Below are 26,312 nucleotides of genomic sequence, written 5' to 3' on the forward strand. Positions count from 1 at the left end.
ACATTAACTTGCTGCCCATTACAGAGGCTCATTTTTTATTCATCCCACTCCACCTCATTTACCTGCTGTCAAATGAGGGATAAAATTGGGCTGTGTGCTAAAGGGATGAAACCTCTACCTACATTTTTTACACACTCTCAAACACACCCGCACACACATGCACTTTCCCGCTGTTTAATGACTGGACAGATAGTTTGAAAATTTTGCCTATTTATATCGTTCTTTAAACGGTTCACATTTTTTATAGCTAAAAATTCGAAATCAAATTTTGGATATTGTAGTGGTTTGGGTGTTTTTTGTGATTCTGTATAACATCACCTTCGTTTGCAAAAAAGGGGCAGATATTACTCAAAATTAATGGCTCACCAGGACAGCACAGCACTAATGCGTCTAATCTTTAGGAAGCTTTTAAAACAAGACGTTTACCACATTACGGATTCGACCTTTGAACTTCTTTAAACTCTCGGCACCTACACGAGCTCAGACACAATTTTTAGGGAGAAAAACCTCTAATACTGAACAGTAAAATATCCGTTATATCAGTTATATATTGAAGATATACTGAATTGAGGTATCTGAGGTATCAACATTCTAAATCAGGGGTATTCAATTAAAATTCAAAGTTACTAGTTACTCCAGTTACTAAAATTTCCTCCCAGCAAAGGTCCAAATCTTATATTGTCACTTAAAATAGTGTACCCTCATGTTAATAAAATCGATAACGCACATACATTTCTATATAATTTATTGTTAAATTTCAAGTGTTTTCAAAGTCTGAACTTGTATGGCACTTGGATGGAAAACAATCCTGTAGTTGTCTTTACTACATGTCAAGAAACAGACAACAGACACTGAATTTCTTCTGAATAAAATCAGCCTGAACTTAGGGCCTATATTTCAAGTAATGTAAAACATTCAGAATCTTTTGAATAAAATAAAAGTGGTATTAATCTTTAAGAAAAAAATGAAACAAAAGACTTTTGAGCTGCCCCCTTTTTAAAACATTAACTATATTAATAACACAGGAACCTTAGGCAAAAGAACATTTCAGGTAAAATAGAACAGGGCAGAATTTACTGAATAAAAGAAAAGTACAGAGCTTTGAGCAGCTCCCTTTTTCCTCTCTCCTTTCCACCTCTCCTTACTCCCTTTCCATCTTCCGTTCCAAGTGAGAGAAATGGGCATGTAATTGTCCTGCCAGCAGTTTGAATCTTAATTGTCCTGCCAGCGTGATTAGGGGCATTACTGCCACCTTCTGCTCTGGAGTATAGAACAGAAACCATCAAACAACAAACAAACAACAAAAAAAAACACAGTTTTTGGCTTGGCTTTTGATGATGCTCCTGTCGTAATAACTAGATTAACTGCACATGAATGAAAGATTTATCTTTTTATTAATATCAAAGAGCTTATATAATCTTATAATATTAGCTTATAATAAGGAGATGCTTAATATGATAATATTAGAATTTTAACGGGTCCGGGCAGACCCGTCACTCGGTCCGGATCCGGACCGCGTTCCGTGATGCCCGTTCTAGATGTTACTTGTAAAGGATGTTTTAAAAAATAAATTCTTTTGATTTCACTCTTGAAACAACACAATCGCTCTTGTATTATTATATTATATTTTAATCAACTATTCCTTATGTATATCAGAGCTTTTAAGCATACATATACCTATGTTGGTACCTTTAACTCTGAACTTTTTCCCTCAGCAATAAAAACTGGTGACATTTTATTTTAATGATCACACATATGGGGTTAAATAAGGAACAAAGTAATTTGTTTAATGAACCTTAAATCGCGTGCTTGTAAGAGGTTTATTCAGTCTGCATTAGTCGTTTTTTTTATAACTGCCTCTATTGCTCTAATGTATTATTATTCTTATTGATAATATGTATGAGACTCTTTATACAAAGTGATTACATGCATTACAAGTGTCTATTCTCAGCTTTATAACAAATACCAAGATCACAACTAACCTTTAATAAGTGTGGCTTAATAAAGTGTCACCGAAACAAGTGATTTGTTGATCATTTACTTTTCAGCTAGAAGAAATTCATTCCATATGCTGTGTGTCATCGGGATTCGTGTTAAAATCTGCTTCACATATATTTAGAAGTGAATGAGCTGCTGGAGTTTCAAACTGTTCACCGTGTTTTGTTTTGTCTTTTTCATCCCAGCTGATTATCACAGCAACAACTACACTGTGACCAACGGCTGGAAGATTCACAACACGGCCAAAAACAAGTGGTTTGTGTGCATGGCCAAGAATGCAGAAGACAAGCAAAAATGGCTGGACGCCATTTTAAAGGAACGCGAACAGAGAGAGAGTGAGTGCTTATGTGCTTTCCTCTGACTTGTTTTTACAGGATCGGTTTGGAGTCCCATCGTTTTTTTTGTGTTTTTTTTTGTCACCTTGAATCGATTCGGATCAACTAAGACATACTTGATGTGCACATCATATAAAGTGCCTGCTGAAATCATTATGCTTTCATGTAATCTCAAACAGATTTGTTTTTAAGCTTGTACAGCTCTTTTTGTTTTTAAGAATGTACAGCGGCGGTTTTACATCCAGAATCCCTGAATGGTTAAAGGAATGATCATTTTCAAAAATATTAATCATTATGTAGAAACGGTGCCAAAAGTGATCAGAACAAGTGTATTACATACGTGGGAGGAAAAAAAACAGTTAGTAAACCTGCCTTCAGGTCGGAAATGTTTGATTCTCTTTTGATTGGTTTCTTGACCAATCTTTTTATCACTTTCATATCCTCATAAATCATCATAAGGACTAGTTGCACTTGCATTTAAACTAGTACTAGTTTTCTTGTTTGTTTTTTTGATTATTTGTGGTTATTTGCCTGTAACAGAGCATCTCTGACAGTTCAGGCTGCTTATGTTTGATATGAGGAGATGTTTTTTTTTTTTTTAAATCTTTTTAGAAGGAGTTTGCAGTGTCGCTTCTTTAAAACAGTCAGAGGTTAAGCTGTAACATTAGGTTTTTGTGGATGTTGTAGATTAGTGGTTAAGGCATTGGATTAACGATTGGAAGGTTGTGTTTGTATCCCAGGTCCACAAAGTTGCCCCTGCTGGGCCCCTAAGCAAGGCCCTTAACCCTCAATTGCTCAGTTGTACAAAATTAGAAGAAGAAAAAAATATTTATGTAGCTCTGGATAAAAGACGTCTGCCAAATGCCGTAAATGTTTCTGTTGAAGTCTTCTCGTGCAGGTCTTTGCCGTTTCTCAGTTACATGACAAGCCGTATATCTTCATTGTAGTTAAAATGTTAATGTTGGAAAATTGCTATGGTATCAGACACTTTTTTGGTGTATACGGTGTGATTGTTACTTAGTGTGGTTCGAGTGGTTTTGGCTGGAAATTTTAGACAGCGTGTGAAGTAAACGGACAGCATGAGAAAACGTCTTTTGTTCTTTTTGTATCATCACAGACAGGAGGTTTATTTTAACAAGTAAAATGAGCACTTCAACATTCCTGTCCGTTTTGGCTGCTGCTGTGACTTTTGTTATTGACCCATTCCCAGCTCGGAAAGTAAGGGCTCGTAGTCAGGTCTGTGGTAGTTTTTGAGTGTGCTCACTGCATAATTACAATATTTCCAACAGGCACTTATTTTTTAGGCTATAAAGGACCTCATTGGCCTCTTCTGTCTAATGTTTTCATGAATGCCTTTGTTGTTTTCCATGACAGAGTCGAAACACCTGTCTCACACGGCCCACCTGTTCTTGGTTTGTCCGTGTGATGAGCTTTTTTGGGTTTTCAGTAGCACAGTCCACTTCATCCGAACACCATCAAAACACAGCTATAAACTGCAGAACTAGAAATCTACTGACACTCTGTTTCTTTAGTATAATGTTTCAGACTGAAGTATCACTTCCTATTGAAAATGCAGAGCAGTCGAGGCATTCAAAGCTTTGCCTTAGCTGTAGCACATCACATTACGTTCTGCTCTGGTGCCGTGTGAAAGCAGAAGCTTTTTTTTTTTTCTTATGGGGTGGCTCGTGTTTCGGCCGTTTGAAATGAAGCCCAGTGCAACAGGTGCCCCATCAGTCACACCTCTCTTCCCTCTCTCACCCTGTCTTTTTTTCTCTAAAGGCCTCAGGTCTGGCTTTCGGACACGCTTGTTAATTACATGTTCCGTGCGATGCTTTGTTTGACATGCTAAAGTGCTACCTTATTTTGACAGCCTTTCCGAGTGCCTTCAATTTAATTAAAATCAAACCCAATGGCACTTTAGGATGAAGGAAGCAGCATGTTAATGTGATTATGTGGATCAGCATCTGCCACTGGCAGGCAGGCTTCGCTTGAAAGATTTGTGCTGACATGACAAATGAGGATCTATATACTAACGTTCCAGTCAATAGACTTCATGTAGAATACAGACTGGAACTTGGATCAGAACGAGCCATTGTCAATTACGATAAGGAAATCAGAGACACTATTAACAGTTTTCCCAGCCACATGCTTTTACCCTTTTTACCTATACACTGGTGTTCCATTCCGGAGGAATGGAAATCGATTTATCTGACATTTTCAATCAGTATAAGCAAATTATTTTACTCCTGCAATTTGGGGTGAGATGCTTTTACCTCTGTTGGGTTAAGTTACACAGAATTGTAGTGGTCGGGGCTTCTGTCAGAGAGCAGAAATATGTTTGATATCAGCTTCCACCTGAAGATATAAACATTTTTGTGAAAAAATCGGACCATTCGTATCATTTTGGAAATTTTCTACAAATATATTGCTCCTAGCTTAAAACAGAAGAACTAGAAATTAAGCAGCATTAAGAAATTTAGAGCCATTAAGCACCGCTGTGGAGTGTGATAGGACATTCACACCCCAAGACAGGCACATATTCCATTTTCTGGCCTCTGGTAAATACTGTGATATAACAAAAACCAAAGAATTGAATTGTATGGTTATGATTTTTTCATCAGATTACAGTTGATGCAACAACCTTGCTAGCAGTCACAAGCTCAGCGCTTGATTTGATTGTCGGAGAAAGCTGGCTCAGACAGGGTCAAGCACTGGTCATAAACCCGTTATTACTGCTAGAAGTGTCGCTCTACGTTATCTCTTATCTCCTAACGCAACGGAGATTATGTCACAGTGTCTGATGGCTTGGGTTGTGTAGAAGACAGTCTCAAACCATGGTTCATTTGGAGGTGGATTGTGGAGTCACACCAGCTGTTCACTCTTCTGCCCCAAAGCCTTCTCAGTCATCATCTTCACACATAATCCCTCCTGAATGGCCACCCACGGCTACATCCTACCAACCGGGGAAAAATGACGTATGAATATCATATAACGATACTTGGTGGCATGTTCATCATTCAAATCACACCAGTAAAGCCTCAGTTTTTAAACTCTGAACAATTAAATTTGAGTTATACACAATTATAGAGACTTTAACGATATCTGTCCACTACATTAAAACAGAGATAAAAAAATATACAATTCTCATTGTTAAAATGACAGGTTTTAAGATAAGATGAGAGATACGATAAGAGATAAGATAAGATAAAGAAAAAGATAATATCAAGGCAAGGTGACTTGAAATTATAAGAAATATTATATAGATCAAGTATAAAAAATATATAAATGTACAATAGTAATATTAATAACAATAGGTTTCAATCTGTTATGAGGATATACAAAAATATACTGTACAGAAGATGGTCATTTTTGTGATGAAACAAAGATAGCCAGCTTGCTTTTTCCATCCTCAAGGTGTAATTACAGCATATAGTTACCCCTCTGTCACCAGACAGCTAGCAGCTGGGGACGGTGAAGGTAAATGTGCAGCACGTGAGGCCACTGCATCTTTTCTTTTTTACCCACTTTCTCCCATTGTGTATGATCTAAATGTGCAACCTAATGAATAAACAAGTATCGCAGTCTTCTTCATATCATCAGAACTGTTCCACTGGACTGTAAATGCTCATAGTAGTGATTCACCGCCAGAGGTTTGACCACCTCATGATTTTACTGGTTTGGGTTTCAGCTCAGCTGCAGTTGTGTTGTGTAATTGTGGTAGTCTCACACCAGGCTTGTTTCTACCAATGCATGTTTTCTGTGCTGTTTTTGCACCAGGGTACTTTTTGCACCGTTTTTCTTGGTGGTCATGTTGTTATTGCCTTCAACTCTGCAATAATGAAGCTCATAATTCTGACGTTTCCGCAGTCTTGTTTTCCGCTCACAGCTCTCTGCTCAAGGCTTGTGGTAGCAGCATGAGTAGTTGGTAGTAAGTCAAAGTTTATTTGATATACTGCTGTTAGACTTTCAGAATCATCTAATATGCGATGCATTAAGCATGTTGATTTGATTTGATAAAAAAAAGACATACTATATTTCAGTAGTAAAGTGCAGTTCAGGAGTTCGTGAAGCTGTGAAACACATAACCAGCAGCAGACGTGCATTAGGAAATGGAAGTGCTCTCTTTTAGTCCACGTGGAGTTGTGAAGTGCACAGCTGCTTCCTCTTTTTCATCTCCAGCTGTTTTTGGCTTCTAACTGTTCCTCTCCTTCAGTCTGACCCAGGTCATGTTCACAAGTGCAGCTCTGTCTATAAGTTGGGTGTCAAGTTGATAGAGCTCTGGTTTGCTGTTTTACCCATCAGCCTGTTTGTCCTTTAGGGCATTTGTGCATATTTACACACAGTTCCCCAGTGTGCAGGCACTATATTTAGCAAGCCATGCATTTGCTCCTGTTCAGTTACCAAGTGCACATGTAAATGAACACAGTGTCCCTGATCTCTGCTACATGGCTAATTCTATAGATGAACATTTCTCCCCACTTGGGAGACAGAGAACCCAGGTGTGTGTCTACGAGGATGTACATGTCCCTCATCAGCCACTCCAGTGAGAGGAAAAGCAGAAAGGATGTGAGAAATCAAAGCACTATTTAAATATTTAGGCAAATCATAATCTATATCTGATTCCCAACTATCTGCTTGTGGGATTTGTAATGGACTCAAAAACAACTTTTTTGTTCATTTCTGTTTGTTCCATGATGTTCCTGGGGCATTTAAACTGTAGTAGGAGTATGTTGTATGAAGTAGGAGTCTTCTTTTTGTATGTTGTGTGTTCTTAACTGTCTTGCACTGTGTCCAGGCCTCAAACTGGGAATGGAGCGGGATGCTTACGTTATGATTGCAGAGAAAGGAGAGAAGCTCTACCACATGATGATGACCAAGAGCCGCCATCTGATCAAAGATCGACGGAGGAAGCTCACCAGTGTGCCCAAGTGCTTTCTGGGAAAGTGAGTCCCTAGATATGTTTGTTTATTTATTTATTTAAAACCCTAGTGTGCATAAGCAAGGAATAACACATGAACAGACTAGTGTGTTGCTGTTGCCATGGCAGAGCTGATTATTTTCATAAAACATGTCATTTCCTGTTGTCACTTATGTCATAACTTTTTTTTACAGTTGTTATTAATATCATCCCCGGACTATTTTTAGTTTGAAGGTAACAAGTCAAAAAATCTAGCTGGAAATGTTACAGAGAAACTGCAAGAGCAGCCACACTCTTCTTCCAGCTGTGCTGTTATAGTATTAATCAACGCCTTCTGGCCAGTCAGATTGGAGAATTCAGTATAATTGGGCTAGATTTACAAATAATATGTCTGCATGTTTTAACTCTTAAGTGAAATAATCAAAACTGTTCTTTAAATAGGCAAGAATATAAAAGCTTCATAAAAGGGTTCCACTTTTGACAGGAAAACACTTTTCGAATCGAACCGAGAGGAACAATCTATGGAAGGTTGTAAGGTTCTAGATTGAATCTTTATTTTGTAAGAGTTTGAGTTTTATCAGACTTCAAGTCACCTTAAATCTGAGAGGCCTCCTGAACACACACACACACACACACACACACACACACACACACACACACACACACACACACACACACACACACACACACACACACACACACACACACACACACACAGGATGCTTGAAAATGCTTTCCCAAGCTCAGTGCCAAGCACCCCATCAGACATAGACATTCCCAGCAAACATCCTTCATTAGAAAAGGTTTTCCTCATTCAGTACCCCTTCTCTCTCTCTCTCTCTCTCTCTCTCTCTCTCTCTCTCTCTCTCTCTCTCTCTCTCTCTCTCTCTCACACACACACACACACACACACACACACACACACACACACACACACACACACACACGCACACACACATTTACACTGCCTTTCGGCACTGTGAATGAACAATGGATGTTGTGCACATGCATTGAGCTCTCAAACTGTGTGTGTGTGTGTGTGTGTGTCTGTGTGTGTGTTACTGAACTCAAGTGTGTTTGTGTGTGAGCAAGATTCCTCGGAGCAATTAAAATTCTCCCCTGTACATTACACTGATTAAGGAGCAAAAAAAAAGGTTATGGGCCTTCTTGGGGAAAACGAAGCTTTAGTTGATGGACGTATAATGTAGTTAACATTATACAGAGTACTCTGCAGTGCAATAAAAATATTATGGAGGTGTATAGTCTGTATGCTCAGCTGTGTTGTTGCAGGCTTTAAACATACGACTGGATGGATTTTACGTTTTCAGCACAATTGCTCACCAAGCTTGGTCTTTGCGTCATCAGGTGCAGACAGCTGAGCGTCAGAGCAGTACATGCCCTGTTACAGAAAAACTTTAACATCCAAGCTTTGGATTAAAAAAAATCATATATATACAGGCTGGATAACATTCAAGAATCTGTTCTTTCCTTGTTTGTTACGGTGATTTATGGGATTTTTTTTCCCCCTTATAGTCCTGACTGCTTTCTTCTTTTTAATTGCCTCTGTACAAAAAGGCCTTCTAGTAGCATTGTTGCAGGTCTGTAAATAAGCACAGGCAGCTTGCTTGTAATACGTTGGGCAGAATCTCTCTCTTGCTTAAACAAACATACACACACATACACACATGTGCATACATACACACAGTGAGGTATGTTTTAGATCAAATGAATCAGAGTGTTTTCTGAACACCTTCGTCAGTAGAAGAGATTAGACATGAGGAAAATCTGACCATTTGTACAAAGCAGTTAACATGATTAATATCACTAATTTGCTTACATTTAAATCGAGGAATAGTGCAGAACTTCAAATATTAAATATTGAATATATTGAACATTAATTAATCCTTTGTTTTAAGTATTTCAAATGAATGTGATTTTAACTAAAAAATCTGAATATGTATATAAATATAAAATACATATTATGTAAGATATATATAGCATTCTTTCACAACTTTGCCCCATGTGAGAAACTGCATGTGCTTGAACCATGGAGAATATTAATGAGCTACATAAACACTCATTAATTCCCCTCAGGGATGCTTCTCTCTCCCCCACCAGTTTGGATTAGAGGCTTACATAAGTAGAGCAGACTCGCTGTCTTTTCCCCTCTTTTTCTGATTCCTTATTTTCCTTAAACTATTCTTTCACTGAGCACATATACACATAAAAGCCATGAAAACTATAAATGAGTAACAAATGAATGGAAAAAGTGACCATGCTCAGGCAATAAGAGTCACCATGAAATCTTCAGTGTGTTCTGCAAGTCTCTGGAACTGTCCTAAAGCAAGGAACAACATTCTTCACAACAATATTCCCTTTATTGGGGTTTTGATGCTGGTTGCGAAGAGAGCTGTCTAACATGTCAGGTACAAAATCTGCCCACTGTGAAGGCCAAAGCAAATCATTTACACCATTTTAATCTTTAATTGCATTATTAAATAATAAATCTCTCTGGAGGAATCTATATCTCATTATTTCTTCACTTTTTAGCATTTTTCCCCCGTTAATTTGTCACTCGTCTAAATGTAATTAAAGTCCTGCCTAATTCTGTACATATGTGATCTTTAAGCACAAGCTCTATACATAATGGCATGTAATTGTGTGCTTTTTATCCATGTAGATTTGCATGAAATGCACAGCTAAAGGTATAGCTTTTATAGTTTCTTGTAACTTTAAACAAATCGGTGTTCCATCAAAACCCACAGCCCGAAACACATGCACATTCACAGATCAGATTGGTGCATTCATGAGTGGGACAAATGTGTGAGTCTTTGATCCGATATATGGGATTAAAGATTCCATAGAGGAGTCAAGATATCAAAGTCCATCATCTGTGAGTTCATGCATGCAGAAGAGTTTAGATTTCGCTTTCATGCGAGTGCGTCACACTGCACTACGATGAAATCCTGTCATGTTAGGCTATTTTAGAAAACTGACTAGGGTTAGCAGTAAATATCATCAGTAAACTTTAATATATGACTTAACAATCCTCTCAGAAATCCTGCTAGATTAGCTCAGGTTAGCTAGCTAGTCAGCTGTTCCAGTAAATATTATCTACTGTACATATATGAATATGTTGTAAATTCATTTCATTATCAAATTACTTTTAACATTCAGGATTTTCAGAAATCCTGTCAGGCTAGATCATGTTAGTATGCTAAGTTTAGCAGTAAATATTGTCCATACAAGTGAATATGACTTAATAGTCTTCATACCAGTATAATATTTATATGACTTGATGTCCCACTGAGAAATTCGGCTATGCTAGCTCAGGTTAGTTAGCTAGCCTGCTGTACCTGTGAATATATACGAATATGCAGTGAATTAATTTAGACTTTTAACATTCTTCTTAGAAATCCTGGCAGTTTAGAGAAAGTTAGTATGTTAACCAGGGTTAACAGTAAATATTATCAGGATATTATGAATATGACTTAACATGCCACTCAGAATATTAGCTCAGGTGGCTAGCCAGCTGTACCAGTAAATATTGTCAGAACATATGAATACGTCACTATTTTCAGATATCTGGTGATAATAGCTTATGGTAGCTTGATTAATGACTTAACATTCTTTAGAAATCTTGTTAGATTAGGTTATATTTGCTTTTTAGCTCATCATAACTGTTACGATAACATGTATGAATACCACTTAGGAATTCCTCTCAGAAATCAGTTAAGTTTGCAAGCTAGCTAGTTTGTACTAAAGTTGATGATCTTGATTACATATGAATGAATATTGCATGAATATTGATTACATGTAGCGATGCAAGTGCATGATTCAGGCAGACGTGTTGAGGTTCCACATCGTCTGCTTTTTCTCCCATTTGTAAATCCTGCAGGAACCACTGAGTCCTCAGCTTTTCTCTGAGCAGGACAAATATTACAAAGATTGTTAGTAAAATCACTAAACCTTAACCTGGCCATGGTTTACACCAATTTCCATTTATTAACAAGCCAAGACACATTCATTCTATCCATCCACTCTGCACAGTGTCTCACATTTACATAAAAGTGTCACAGCAATTTCCATATGACTTATTCTGGTGACAATGTGTCACATATAGCAGAAATATTTATAATTTACAGACTGTGAAACAAATTCATTGCCATGTCAGTGGTATTTAGTGTTGACTTTTTATTTGTTGGATTCATTAATACTGAGATTCTCTGAATGGAAAAAGATTAATATAAGAATAATCAACAAAAACGCTTATCTTGTGTGTGTGTGTGTGTGTGTGTGTGTGTGTGTGTGTGTGTGTGTGTGTGTGTGTGTGTGTGTGTGTGTGTGTGTGTTGCAGTGAATTTGTCGCCTGGCTGTTGGAGAGTGGAGAGATCAGTAAACCAGAGGAAGGGATCAATTTAGGCCAAGCACTGCTGGAAAATGGTCTCATCCACCATGGTGAGAGTCTCATCCAACCTTTAATCTCCCACTCTTTTTCAATCTTTCTTTTAAAATGTTATCGTCTTTCGATTCTTTCTACACAATCTACACAACCTAAGTTTTTTTAATGCTATATATTTAATGCAATTAAATCATCCCAAATAATTTAAAATGAAATTTATTTTGTGGTTAAAAGCTGAAGTGCAGCAAAAAAATTGTCCCTAAAGATTGAATTACATCCCATGTCAACATTGCACTGTAACCTGAGCTCATCATCAAGATTTGCTCTTCACTGTCCCCCAAGGCAGGAGTGTTGTGACGGAAAACAAGCTAGTCATGAATAATGGATGAAGTGATGTGTTTACCTTATCCAAAGCTGAACCAGGGATAATGACATAGGACTGCACATACACCCCACTGCAAGAAAGTGGTGTGTTTGTGTGTGTATGTGTGTGTGTGTGTGTGTGTGTGTGTGTGTGTGTGTGTGTGTGTGTGTGTGTGTGTGTGTGTGTGTGTGTTTGTTTGTGTGTGATATGAAATTGGAGAATATTATTCTGGACTAATAAGACCATGTTGTAAGGATTCAGGAGACACAAGGTCACATGGGACACCTGGTGTTTGAATCTCAGTAACATTCACTGATAATAATGTGAGACTGTGAAAATAGTTTCAAATTTATATTGAGCACATAAAACAAACTATCCCATATGTAGATACCCTAAATGTCGAATAAAGTCTAGAATAAAATTACAGAAATCAATTTTGTCAGTGCTACAAAAGATCAACAAAACCACTTTAGTTGGAAAACTAATCAGATGTCTGAATTGAATCATGAAGTTTCTCTAAATTTATTTAGTCCTCTCTGTTGCACCCATCCTGAGCTGCTCTCAGATTATAGAGGCTAGTTTTGATAAGTCTTTCACAGTAGCAAAGAATTTTGTAAGGTTTTTGCTTTCACAACACAAACTTATCTTTTGGATTTCCAATGGGAAAATGTGACAAGCTAAACAAATAACACAGTTTTAATAATCACACAGTGTAGCTGAAGAGATCATGTGGTGTATAAAGTTTATTATTTTCTTCACGTTTTTAGTTTCGGATAAACACCAGTTTAAGAACGAGCAGGTACTGTACCGCTTCCGTTACGATGACGGCACTTACAAAGCTAGGAGTGAGATGGAGGATATCGTATCCAAGGTATTTCCTTACATATTCCACGCCATCACACAATACTAGTGAATGTTACTGTAAGCATTTAAACATGGTCAAGCTGTTTAAAGATGTGGGGGAAAATAATGGTTTGTGCTTTTGTATGTTTGTAGGGTGTGAGACTGTACTGTCGTCTCCACAGCCTCTTCACACCTGTGATTAAGTAAGTATTACAGCATATTTCTTAACTGGATACTTTGTGTGTTTGTGTGTATGGTCATAATATACTGAATATACTTAAAACGGAGTTGCAGCATTTTCCATGAATGATTGTTACACTACAGACTGGACTGAAGTGATCAAGGCTGGAAAATGTATTCCTCTGCTCACATATTATTGAGGGGAATTTTAGCTTTAGATTTAGTCATACTGTACTTCATCTCTTCTTCTTCAGTAGATAATTTCACCTAGATACTTGCCCTTCACACAAGGGCTGCTGCTGTAACCATGAATACATTATCATGCTCATCCCTGGACTCTTATTCACGATATGCTCATGCAGAACAATTTTACAACACACTTAATATGTTGGATGTAGCAATATGTAGTTGTATAAGAGTAATGATTTAGAACCCCTCGCACCCTACATAGGACAGGTTTCTTTTCTCTACTCCGGTTACTTTCAGGATTTCCACTTCTGGCTTGTTGGTTATGGATCTAAGTGTATATGAGGATTTTGTGTTAAGCTGCCCTGTTGAAAGCTCTATATTAATTATAGTCTACAGTGCTCATCTACAGTGCTCATACAAAAAAAATAATCACCCCACCCGAGCACCAGCGCCTCACTCCACTCTGACATTGTGTTTTGTTTAATTATGCCACATCCTTCCGTTTTCTGTTCTCACATCTTTCTTTATCTTCTCTATCTTGCTTTAAACTAGCCAATAAGCTGCTGACTGCCTCGTCTTAGCACGCTTCCTCTTTCTTACTAGCACACAATGAATCCTCCATAAGGATGTTTTGTGGCGGATTAATTAGCTTTACTTTTTTTTTTTGTCATTGTGGTCAGACTAAAGCATGTGTGCAGTAACACTGTCCAATTATTGGCTTTTCTTAACACACCACATGTATCATTTGGTGTATGATTTTAATTTACATTTGAATAAAATATTTCTCAGTGGCCAGGCTGAAGTGTTATCTGCTTTAGATACTGTACTTCTGCTGTGACACGGCATGGTAAAAGACTCTGAAGGCTCAAAGGTCTAAGGGTTTAGATTTAAATTCTATACAGTTTGACTCCATAACAAATTATTTATTTACAGTTCTTTGGACAGCTGAGGTTGGGTGGCGGTGTTATTTTATTTATTTATTTATTTTTGGTGAAATGGCTACCAGATTGATTTTGGAGCAAAGAAGAAAGTTTGCAGTTCCTTGTGTTATAATGTTGGTGTTAGAGTTATTTGTTGTTGTTGTTCTTTTTAAGAACCACTCTGTAAGGTTTGTGGCCATTAAAACTAAGAGAGCAGAATAAAGGAAGGAAGGAAAAAAGAATGAATGTTGTTTGTTTGGTTTCTGTGTGGCTTTCTTTCTTTCTTTCTTTCTTTCTTTCTTTCTTTCTTTCTTTCTTTCTTTCTTTCTTTCTTTCTTTCTTTCTTTCTTTCTTTCTTTCTTTCTTTCTTTCTTTCTTTCTTTCTTTCTTTCTTTCTTTCTTTCTTTCTTTCTTTCTTTCTTTCTTTCTTTCTTTCTTTCTTTTACAGTTGTGTTGATCAGAGTGGCACCAGTCCAGTGCCTGGTGTGTGTTGGCTCATGTGTACAATATAAGCGAGTTTGTGCCTTAAAGTCGATATTGATGCTACAGGCCAGGAATTGGCAGCAACTAAATTAGACAATAAAGCAAAAATACATACATAAATAAGGGTTACATAAATTACACCAGCTTAACTTGCCGTCGATTACATTTCATGTGTGTTCTTCATTTTGTTCCAAGGCATACAAAAGTAGGTTTTGTCTGCAAAGTGAAACAAGTGAATGGAAAAACAAGGATTGTGTAGGTCTGTTTATTTATTACTTTTTTTTCCATGCAGAGACAGAGACCACCACCTGAAGACATTTAAATCGGTGTTACCAGCCAGTAAACTGGTGGACTGGCTCATCTCACAGGTAGGAAGACATAAAACACTTATACACCTGTGGAGAAGCAACAGACTTCCATTCCAAAAACACACACACACACACACACACACACACACACACACACACACACACACACACACACACACACACACACACACACACACACACACACACACACAGAGGGAGACAGAGAGAAATTCAGATGTCTTGTAGCTCATAACTGTGTGGTTACTTAACTAGTAATGTCATAGGTTTGTATATAAACCTCTAAAAATAGGGCTTTTATTGAGGACAGAGCAGCCTTTTAAAATTTTGGGTTCGGGGGTGCATGTGGTTTTATTTAACATTCTCTCTCTCTCTCTCTCTCTCTCTCTCTCTCTCTCATACTCACTTTATGTCTCTGTATTCTCTCTCGTCTTCTCAATTTCTTTCTCTTTCTCACTTTCTGTAAACATCTCTCAGGGAGACTGTTCTACCCGCGAGGATGCCGTCACATTCGGGGTCGGCCTGTGCAACAACGGCTTCATGCACCACGGTAATGTCTATCCGTCGTGACTCACGATATTTACTTTATGGGAGCATGGTGTTTAGAAAGTGTCAATGGATCACAAATACGGAATCAAATATGAACATGTTGTTGATCTTGAACCTGCGCAGCGATGATATCAGAAAGATATCACCAGATGAGGCAGAATCCATCTTAAAATCAACAACATTGCTGCATTTGGCAGTAGTAGTCAAGCTGGACTCTGAGTTGAAAGTTTCAAAAGAAATTGAGAGTGAAGAAAAAAATCAACACGGTAATGTGTGTGTACATGATTCTAGGCTGACTTGCTGATTTTGCCATAAACAGAAATTCCAATGAGCCTTGGCTTGGCTTGTTTGCTATTGCAACACTTTGGTGTCTGGGGCCAGAGAGTGAACCGTGGCCATGTTTTTGTGTGTTAAAGGGTCTTAAATTAGAACAGCTGTGAGCCACAGTATCTTGAAAGTGTGCTGAGGAGGAGCTGCAGGTTTGCTGTCGGATGTCATTTATTTATTTAATCTCTTTAATCGCATTTCAGTTTACTAGGAAGTTTGATGTGTGGACATTAATACAATTTCACAGCAGTTTATCTGAAATAAATTGATTATGCTGCTACTGAAACAGGGTTTTTTTTTATTTATCCTGTAATATTCTTGATAAATCCCTGAGGCTGTGAGCCTGGCTGGGGGCCAGAGTGTCCTCACGTCTATTAGCAGATGTATCCAGCTGTTAGAACAGTATCAGCGAGTTGGAATGGAACAAAAGTGTTAAAAAAAAAAAATAGACTAAAGCACACAGACACAACATCAGTATGAGAAGACACACACACACACACACACACACACACACACACACACACACACACATACACACACACACACACACACACACACACACACACACTTCCTGTTAAATCAATAACAGCACTACTTGTTCTGAAGTCCAGTCACAAAACAAATCTTTATGTTTAGTTAGGATACGCTGTGCAGCAACAGAACATTTTGTCTCCCCAAAAACTTCCTGCAAACAAGGCTGTCACTTTCAGTTTTAGGGAAAAAAATCCTAAGTGACAGGTTTTCCTCAACCAGCATGGCTCCTGCTGTTTAAGACAGAAGTAAAAAAAAAATACAGGCGAGCGTCAAAAGTCATCAGTCGAAGCCCGAGCTGAAGCACCAGCTGAACTGAGACTTATTCATTATCATGTGATTTGAATACTAATAAATGAACAGCACTGGTGTTTATGTGCTACCTGAGGTTTTGCATCCTAAAGCCATACAGGATTGTATAAAAGATCAGTAAGCAAATGCACAGTGTCAGTTAAACAGTCCATCACACAGAGACTTTTCATTGTTGATCGGTCAGAAGGCAAAATAAATGAAATGGAAGTCTTTTTTCTTATACTACAGTATCTTATACATACTATTATACTATCAGCTTTACAGAAATATGTATAAGTATATATGTGTATTTTTTTATTTTATTTTTTTTTTATTAGCCAGAGGTGACAGTGGCATGAAAAAAAAAACCCTGAGAAGATCTGAGAAAGAAACCTTGAGAGGAACTGGACTCAAAAAGGGAACCCAACATAATCTAGTTTCCAGATTTTTTTTTTTTTAATTATTTTTTATTCAAAGGCAGATTCACATCACGTACATTAGTTACAATTCTATTCGTACAAGTACATAGTCGTACAAGTACATAGTCGTACAAGTACATGGTTGGAGATGGGTATAGATATTTTAGATGAGATTGATCATATTGCCTTCCTGACCTTTTCTTTTATGGACTACAACTTATTCCAGTTAAGAACCAAAACAAAGCAGAACAGAACCAGGGTCCGCACCACCTCAGTTAAGTAAAACATCATATAAAAAGAGGGCAGGTCTACATTGAGCACAAATACAGTTAAATGAAATCCGGTCTAATTGGTTTTACATACTCAGTCCATTTAGTCTTATCTTTTCCATAACATAAATCTCATAGATAATTTCAATCCATTCATCAATAGTGGGTGGATCAACTTTTAACCATTTCCTCGTAACAGATTTCTTACTGGCCGTTAATAGTATCATAAGCAGTTTTTTACCGTTAACGTTCCATGTTTCCAACCCTAGATTACCCAAATATACAGTTTCACATTTAATTGGAATGTTTACATTAAATACGTTGTTTATGTGTTCATGGATCTCTTTCCAGTAAGGTCTTATTGTTTGGCAGTCCCAGAAAATATGGAAGTGATTGGCTCCGTTAGATCCACAATGTCTCCAACAGGCATCTCTGCTGCCTTGGTATCTTTTCTGAATGGGAGTAATAAAAAAATCGCGCAATATTCTTCCAGCAAAACTCACGCCATGTATTTGACCCAGTTGATAACCATTGTAACTGACATATTTCCCCCAGCTTTCCTGTGTGATCTTCACATTTACTTGCCTTACCCATTTCTTCTTTATATAATTCTGTATTTTCTTGTTTAGATAATTGTATAGCATTATATAGTTTGGAGATAACTTTGTTGCATGATCTGGGTTTAGTTAGTTATAAAAATACTTCCATGAACCCGGACTCACTAGTTCCAAACACCTCTTTAATGTTTTTGTTTATTATTGTCTTACTTGCAGGTACCTAAAAAAATCATCTTTTCCCAGTCCATAATCTTTCTGTAGGGTTTCAAAAGTCTGGAATGCCCCTTTGTAAATAAATGAATGATAAGTAGTTAAACCTTTTGAGATCCATGTCTTACATCTGCCATCAATTCTGTTTGGAGCAAAGTCTGAATCATAGGCACACCATCTCATAATTTTAGATGCTTCTCTTAATCTGCACATTTTGACGATTGCCTGCCAGGACTTCAGAAAGCTGCCTGTTATAGAATCTTCTGGGATGGCCTGTTCTTCTAGTAATTTGATTTGATCACTTAGTAGAGCTGTTATTGGTGTTCCGTTTAACTTCGAACCTTCTATGTCTTTCCATGTTGCAGTATATGTTGGTGAACATAGGCAGACTAAAGGCCTTAGTTGGGCTGCATGGTAATATTCTTGTAGGGAAGGAAGGCCCATTCCACCCTTCTCTTTTCTTAATTGCAGTGTTTTAAATTTAATTCTGGCTCTTTTCCCTTGCCACAAATACCTTGCTATTAATCTGTCCAATTCTAAGAATTGGTTAGAAGGTATTTTGGTTGGTAGACATTGAAAAAGGTATAACATCCGTGGAAGAATATTCATCCTTATTGATTCTATGCGGGAACTTAAACTCAGAAAGGGAATAACATTCCATCTATGAATATCTGATTTTATCTTTAAATTTAATGGGCCGTAATTAATGTCATACAGTCTTGATAGTTTCCAGATTTATAAGAAATTTTATAAGAACTCACCAGTAAGAAACTATACAAAGCTAATATTTGATGTGGTACCAAAAAATGAAATAAAAAATTAGTAGTCTCATGTACACTTTATGAAGTTTTGTGATGAACATTCGTTATGGTTTTGGGCTGAGAAGTGATTTGTTACACAATATGTTGCTCTGTTTATTGACATTTTACAAACATTTTTTCGTTATCATGTAATTTATTGTTGGAAAAGTAATGTTTGGTACAATCTCAGTAATGCATAATTTACAAATAATATATACAAAAAAAAGGGATTTTGCATAGTACTATATATATATGTAAAGACAGAGATTTCAAGGCCATTTCAACTTGTTTCTCTGAAGTGAAGGAACCGAAAACTCATGAACTCAAGACTCAATTTTAATAGAAATGTAGTTGTTGGGAACATAGTAATGTTAGTAAATGTTAACCTGGTTTTCAGTCTATGTTCTTGCTACATTGGGTGCTAATGGTGGTTAGTTTATTTAGGTCTCTTCTGACTGATGTGCTATCTTAGATCTCGCCTGACTATTGGAATACGGCTCCGGAAACTACATACAGACGCATTCAGTAATGAACAAATATTTTGTCTTAATGAGGTTTTGTGCGATCACAAGCTGTTAGAACAGTTTTAATGCATCTGTTCACAGATGTACTGTACAAAAGTTTTGATGAGCTTAAAAAAGTTGTGTGTGTGTGTGCTGTGATGTTGGGATGTGATGTCTGCTTGTGGAAGTCCTAGCTTATGACTGACCCATTTTCATCCTCATTTATCTCCTATCGGGATAGTGACACTTTATTCTATGACAGATGTATTCCAACCTTTTTTCCACAGGAAGTCTTGTGATTATGAGAACATGAGAACTCAAAACATTCAGCATTTACTTTGACAGACATGTTTTAAGCCAAAACATTACTAGCACTAGATTTGTGGGGAAGGGCAAGAGAGAGTCCATTTTTTGGCACATTTATGAAGCACATACAGAAGGTATAAAGGTTGGCAGGTCTGATACAGTCTTTTAAATATTTATTTTTGGTATTTTCTGTTACCCCTCACCTGCAACCCTCTGCAGTTTTTCCAAACAGTGTGAACACCTCAGCACTAAAAGGACACATGAACACAAACTCTGCTAGCGAAATGGCCTCCAAAGCATAACAGTGTTAGTCCAGAGCCACCTTTTTATTTCTCTCATCATTATTAAAAGAAATAAAAAAACATTAACGTCTCCCACTATCATATTTTTAGCCTCTCACCCTACACACTTAGACTTCCTAAATGTCATATTGTCTTCTGTCACTGTTGTTTGTTCTCTTTGAAAAGAATGGTTTTTGGCCACTTTATGTCTATCCATCTATTTTTTGTACCTATTATTTTGTTGAAGTTTATGTCTGCATTAATCACACTCCTGCTACAGATAGTTAAGTGCTATTAACTGAAAAACCCTGGACAATTCCTTTACTATCTCTAATCTGATTCCAGATTGCTCTTCTTTACTGATCTTGTTTGCTTGTTTCTTTTTTGCAGTCCTGGAAAAGAGCGAGTTTAAGGACGAATCTCAGTTCTTCCGGTTCCATGCTGATGAGGAGACAGAAGGCACCAGCAATAAGACCAAGCAGCTTCGCAATGACTTTAAGCTCATTGAGAACATCATGGCGAAGTCCCTAGTGGTGCGTCTGATCACCATTAACACAAACACCGAGTAAAGTCAGATGATGTGTTTTGTCTGAGTGAATAGAAGGATCCTCGCACCCAGACATCGACCATATCGAAGTCTCCCTCTGTGTGCACTCAGGGCCACTAATAATCACCCTGATCTTTACACACTGCTCTTACATCCTCTTAATATAGGAACAGCACAGAAGATGATTATCAGCATCAAACTTTATTTAGAGTGTTTACAGGTCATCAGAAGCAAACAGGTTCATTATGACCATATTTCTTCAGGGAGAATTGGATTTGGCAGGACGTGCTTATAAAATAAATAGGAAACAGAAAACAAGTCCACAGAAATCCAAATTGGTCTTAAAATTCACATTTCCTGTTTGATCAAACGTGTGCCAAGCATTTCAGTTATTTCCCCTTCAACCCGAATCCTGGTTTCATCTCTTGACATCACAGTGCTAATGATTTGCTTTTGACGTCTGCAGATTCATCCGGGGGAGGAAGACTATGGATTTGAGATTGAGGAGAAGAACAAGTCTATCATGGTGAAGAGTGTAACCAGGGGCTCCCATGCTGAGGTGAGAATATGAACTGGATTTTGTAAAACATCTAACAGCAAACTGATTCATCCATGCGAAAATGGTAGGATTTGGGACAATTTAATTTCGAAAGCAAGTGGATGCTGTGCTTCCGTGCAATACATCTTTTCAAGCTGACAGAAATGTTTGCAGAGACTCAAACACGACACATTTGACAAACATTAAGCCAAACAGATCAGGGTGCGAGGAGAAGCAGTGCTAGTGCAAACACTACCAGAACAAGCCGGCACTTGTGGGCCATGTCAGAGTTAAACAGCTGGTTATCATTAGATTAAATACAGATCAGTGCTTCCATCAATTTCAAATGTTAAACAGGAGAAAGAAAGAAGAATTCATGTTCTACATCATTCTTCATATAAATATTAGTCAGAACTGGTGGATAAACCACTTTGCTTTCAGGTCCTGGCTATTAGATTTATTTATTCACTTATTTTTTCTATTCATAGAAAATAAAACCACATTTCCTAATGACTTTTTTTTTTAAAACAAAAGTTTTCTTTTGTTAAGTTTACACAGTTACACAGTTGATTGATGGACACGTACGAATCCCACCACTTGCTGCACTACACACATTAGCTTCGAATTATTGTGTACAGATAAAAGACGAAATTTTCAGAATCAAAAGCTAAATGAAGGGCCTTACTTCTCCTAGCACAATATGCACAGTATGTCACAGCGGCATTAAACATAGAGAGAAAATAAAGACGCTAGCCAGACCCAAATTATACATTTATTATACGTAATGTGAAGAGAAAACACAGCAGCTTTTATCACAAACAGCTTGACTCTTTGGCGAGGTCATAACCAAGATGTTAAGGATAGCTGGTTGTCCCTTCCACAGCCATTCATACTAATATGTTTCCATGTGTTATTATATTTCATCATGTTTCAGTCTGGTCTTTTATGTTTCTGCCTAAGCAAAATCATGAGACTGAACAGCATACTGGAGCTTTTATTAGTTTGTTTTTCCACAAACCATCCATCTTTGCTTTTGTTTGACCTCTTATAAGCAGAACTAATATGAATTTCCTCCCTTTTCTTTTATAATATACACGTTGTGAATGGAGTCTGCATTCAGGGTTGGGTTATTATATAGATTACCCAAATTTTAGCATTAAAAGAAATGCATTATGCTGAATGATGCCTAAAGACGTACATTGTAATCTGATTGATGAGTCTACATTTATATACATCTATATTTATATACCGGTCTGATTACTAATCCAGTCATTTAGGCTGCATATCATCCTAGCAACAGTATTTTTATCAACTGGACTTATATTCTTGGTAGCCAAACGTCTGTGTGCATGGTGCTGTTTCAGATTTACTTCTTAATCACACCGCTGGCTTGTTCACAGAGGGAAGCTAATCTTAGAACTTCGTTTGAGCATCATTAAGAACATGGCCTGTACCACCACCAGCATCATCAGTATCATCTGGAGGTGGTTCTCAGCGTGTTTCTCTAACACGGAGGGTTTATTCCGGCTGTCATTGTGTCCTCACACCTACGTCAGTTGGTTCTCAGATGCTCAGGCAGGCAGTCAGGGTGCAGGTCACGCTTTTTAATTCACTCCCTCTCCAGAGTCTCGCTCTCACTTCAGATAGTGGAGAGAAAATTAGGCATGCCTCATCACATTCTCCTCTGAGTCCTGATGCCTCGCTCACTTTTTTCCTTCATATCAAGAAGCACATTGAGATGAAGCCTCTATTCACAGTAATGCTGAGTTACAAAAAATAGAAGCCATATTTTTTAGTCAGAACCAACTCATTCAATGTTTTAACTTGACTATCTCTTGTAGCTGGTGCAAAATGGCTTTATTGACAAATACAGTAGATATTCATTGAGTTGTCTTGTCTTGTGAGTATGTAGAGTCCAGTCTTGACTATAGCAGCGTCACCAAAAATCAAGCACCAAGGAGAGTAGTAATAAAAGCAACTAACTGAGTTGGAGTAAATCCAAAAGTATCTACTGAAAGCTCACTACTCATTAAAATGTACCAGATTTACATTTCAGAATAATCAGTATGAAATTAAAATAAATTAAAGTCAATAAACAAAGTCCAGCATGATTTCTGATATACTCTTATACAGTATATACTTCAGATCATATGTATAGGTGAAGAGTTAGCTGGGTAAAAACTGTATGGATTCTATACCTATGCTAGCTTTATATTAACACCTAAGGACCTTTAAGAACCATGAGCAGGCACTTATCGTTTATGAGTGAACATTACTAATATGTCATGCATTCTGTGCTTGCTAGCAAGGCCAAGCAGCTAGCCAGTTAGAAGGATCAGAGACAGAACCTTAAATATATCACGTTTTCTCAAGCTTGTATTTCCCCATGATTTTGGAGCATGAGGTGGTAGTTTGTTCTAAACCTTTTTTTTTTTATTAGCCTGGAGGAACAGTACAATACAAAATCCTGTTTACAAAGTGGAATATGTTAAGGAATAGGCTGCAGAACATAAGATATAACAACATCAGTAGAACATCAATAGAACATCAATACAGCATCTTTTTTTATGCGTAGAGTGAACCGATATAAATGGGCTTGCGGGGCAAATCCTTTCGTTTGCTTATAAAAATAACACAATAATATCTACAACACTTTATTCACACTAGTGAGTGACACAGCAACAGGCAACTGTTCATTTTCTGTGTATGCGGTGTGATACACAGAAAATGTGTCATGAGCTGTGATTTCAGCAACATTGCCAGGAAACAAAGCGACAACTGCTGAATGTGACATTTCAACTGAGATTTCTAATAAAAACAATAAAGCTTGGAAGAAAGTAGCAGAGATCATAAGTGCTTCTGGTGAATAAACACACAAACAGTAGAGTCAGCTTGCTTGACATATCTGACAGTGAAACCAGTATGAAGCCTAGCATGTAGGGTGTAAATCAGATTTTAATACCATTAAGATAAAAGTGATGTGCAGAGTGGATTGTAGGTTAAAAGCTGGATGGTTCACACCCACAAACAACAATAGAAGCACATCCTTAAATGTCCACATAAAAGCAAACTATAAGACAACACACAAGTTACTAGCTAGCATGGTAAAAGATCATTAGAGTGACTGATAAGGCATGTTTGAAATTCATGGATTCAGTTCAAGGTATTTTTTGCCCCATTCAGTCATCCTCTCATCCTTATGTGTGCACATCTCCTCTTCCCATCCTAGAACATAACAAGGCCTCCGTCTGTCCTCTGCTGCCAGCGCTGATCAGGCAGGACCAGGGGTAAAATAGACCCCAGTCAGAAAGACTGGAATAAGATGGCTAGGGTCCGGAATACTAAACACTTCTGTGCAGAAGGAAGGGATTTGTTTCCACAAGCAGAGCACAGTCACAGTGACCCTGTGTGTGAGAGAGGACATAGAGGTCTGCATTATCCAGCATCACAGCTGTATAATTAAATAGTCCTTATTTTAGTGCTTTCACTCTGGCACCTGACATAAAGTCCTATTCAGTGTGAAAATTAAGAGCTGGATTCTTAGTAGAAAGAGATGGAGACTGAAATCCATCTCCCCCTTTTTTTACTGTAATTTGATGCAAATAGAAAAAAATATATAATATTGTAAAAAATTGTTGCTTGTTCTTGGCCCTCACTAAGACTCTAAATGAGCTGGTGCTAAATGTTTTCTTTATTTCTTGTGCTTGAAATAACAGCTCAGTAACGCATGTTCATTTCTGCATTGTTTTCCACTGCGTGTAGATGGCAGGGTTGCAAGCAGGAAGGAAGATCTACTCTATTAATGAAGACCTGGTGTTCCTGAGACCCTTCTCTGAGGTGGAGATTATGATCAACCAGTCTTTCTGTATACGCCGTTCTCTCAGGCTGCTGGTTGCCACCAAAAACAAAGAGTGAGTCTCTAAAGCGGTAACCTGATATACTCACAATACATACATTGTTTACATCTGTTCTGGTTCAAGCACTTAGAGTAAAATGGTAGAGTTGCTACTAGTATTACAGCTCTGGGACATAAACACTACCAATGTGTATATGGGAAGTATTTGGAGTTGTTTTGTATGTATAAAGGAGCAGTTTACTGCCTAAGGGGCGTTACAGTTGTAATGAAAACCTTTGGCTGCCCTTCCTCTTTTCGGCACTTCCACTGTAGAAACTGTTGTATGAATAACACGGACAGGGATTATGTTTAATTTTGCTGTGGAGCTTCACATGACCACGTCTGACTAGCGCAAAAGACCCTGAACAGATGAGATCTGTGTAGAACTTGACTCTCTGAATAAATGTATACCTCCCTGTTCATTTATCTTTCAACATTTCATTTTTAAGTGGCATGTTTTCTAAATAATTAACATGCATTCATTTGACTGTCTTTGAACTTGACACATTTTTAATTATTTTTTTTTGGATAAGTTGATAAGTTCCATTGCAATATTTTTGTGCGTGCTATGAGTAAACTGCTCTGCTGGATCTACATCTGGATCACAGACCAAGGACATAGAGGCTGGACATCTCCTGGCCTAGTATGCTGCTTTTCACTCAAACATCCACTTTTTCTTTTCAGATAGTTTCAGTTGATACTGATACCAGCGTGATATTGTTTTCTTTAAAAACTTCTAAAATCACTTGTAAAATATTAAATGTACAAACTGCACCCTTAAGGGATTCTGACGTAGATCACAGTTTGTGGAATTTAAAGACGGTAGAACAGAGTCACATGGTCAAGTCATGTCAAGTCTAGTCTAGTCAAGAAGATTTTATTGTCATTTCAAGCGTATATAGATGATGCAGTATGTATTGAAATGAGAGAATGTTTCTTCAGGACCATGTTGCTATATAAAATGATATGATGCTACATGAAACAACACACATGTACTTATGTAATAGCAGCAGTTTGATGAAGTATTAACAGCAATGTGGTACCCAAATGATCTCCGATTTTCTATAAAGCATATGGGAACAGAAAGTTTTGAAGAAAATCAATATGGGAATTTTCTATAAAATATAAAAAAAAAAATTTATGGATTCTCTTTGTCTGTGAAAAGGCTCGTGAAGATTCCAGACTGTCGAGATGGTCTGTCATTCAAACTGCGAGGATCCTGTCCTCCATATGTGCATGCAGTGAAAATAGGTGAGCTCTGTGTGTGTGTGTGTGTGTGTGTGTGTGTGTGTGTGTGTGTGTGTGTGTGTGTGTGTGTGTGTGCGTGTGCG

At 37.5% G+C, this 26,312-nt stretch overlaps 1 protein-coding gene across 2 annotated transcripts in view; it reads left to right on the forward strand.

Annotated features, from left to right (window-relative positions):
• Positions 1–26,312, forward strand: part of prex1 (phosphatidylinositol-3,4,5-trisphosphate-dependent Rac exchange factor 1) — a 77,555-nt gene that overhangs the window by 32,012 nt on the left and 19,231 nt on the right. For both annotated transcript variants that reach the window (XM_047823043.1, XM_047823042.1), the window contains exons 9-19: positions 2,184–2,333; positions 7,129–7,276; positions 11,609–11,709; positions 12,785–12,888; positions 13,014–13,063; positions 14,925–15,000; positions 15,436–15,508; positions 20,392–20,534; positions 21,015–21,107; positions 24,849–24,997; positions 26,147–26,232. In XM_047823043.1, the coding sequence (XP_047678999.1) occupies positions 2,184–2,333; positions 7,129–7,276; positions 11,609–11,709; positions 12,785–12,888; positions 13,014–13,063; positions 14,925–15,000; positions 15,436–15,508; positions 20,392–20,534; positions 21,015–21,107; positions 24,849–24,997; positions 26,147–26,232 (1,173 nt within the window). The remainder of the gene's footprint in view (positions 1–2,183; positions 2,334–7,128; positions 7,277–11,608; positions 11,710–12,784; positions 12,889–13,013; positions 13,064–14,924; positions 15,001–15,435; positions 15,509–20,391; positions 20,535–21,014; positions 21,108–24,848; positions 24,998–26,146; positions 26,233–26,312) is intronic.

This window comes from Tachysurus fulvidraco, chromosome 14, assembly GCF_022655615.1.
Source record: "Tachysurus fulvidraco isolate hzauxx_2018 chromosome 14, HZAU_PFXX_2.0, whole genome shotgun sequence".
Classification (NCBI taxonomy): domain Eukaryota; kingdom Metazoa; phylum Chordata; class Actinopteri; order Siluriformes; family Bagridae; genus Tachysurus; species Tachysurus fulvidraco.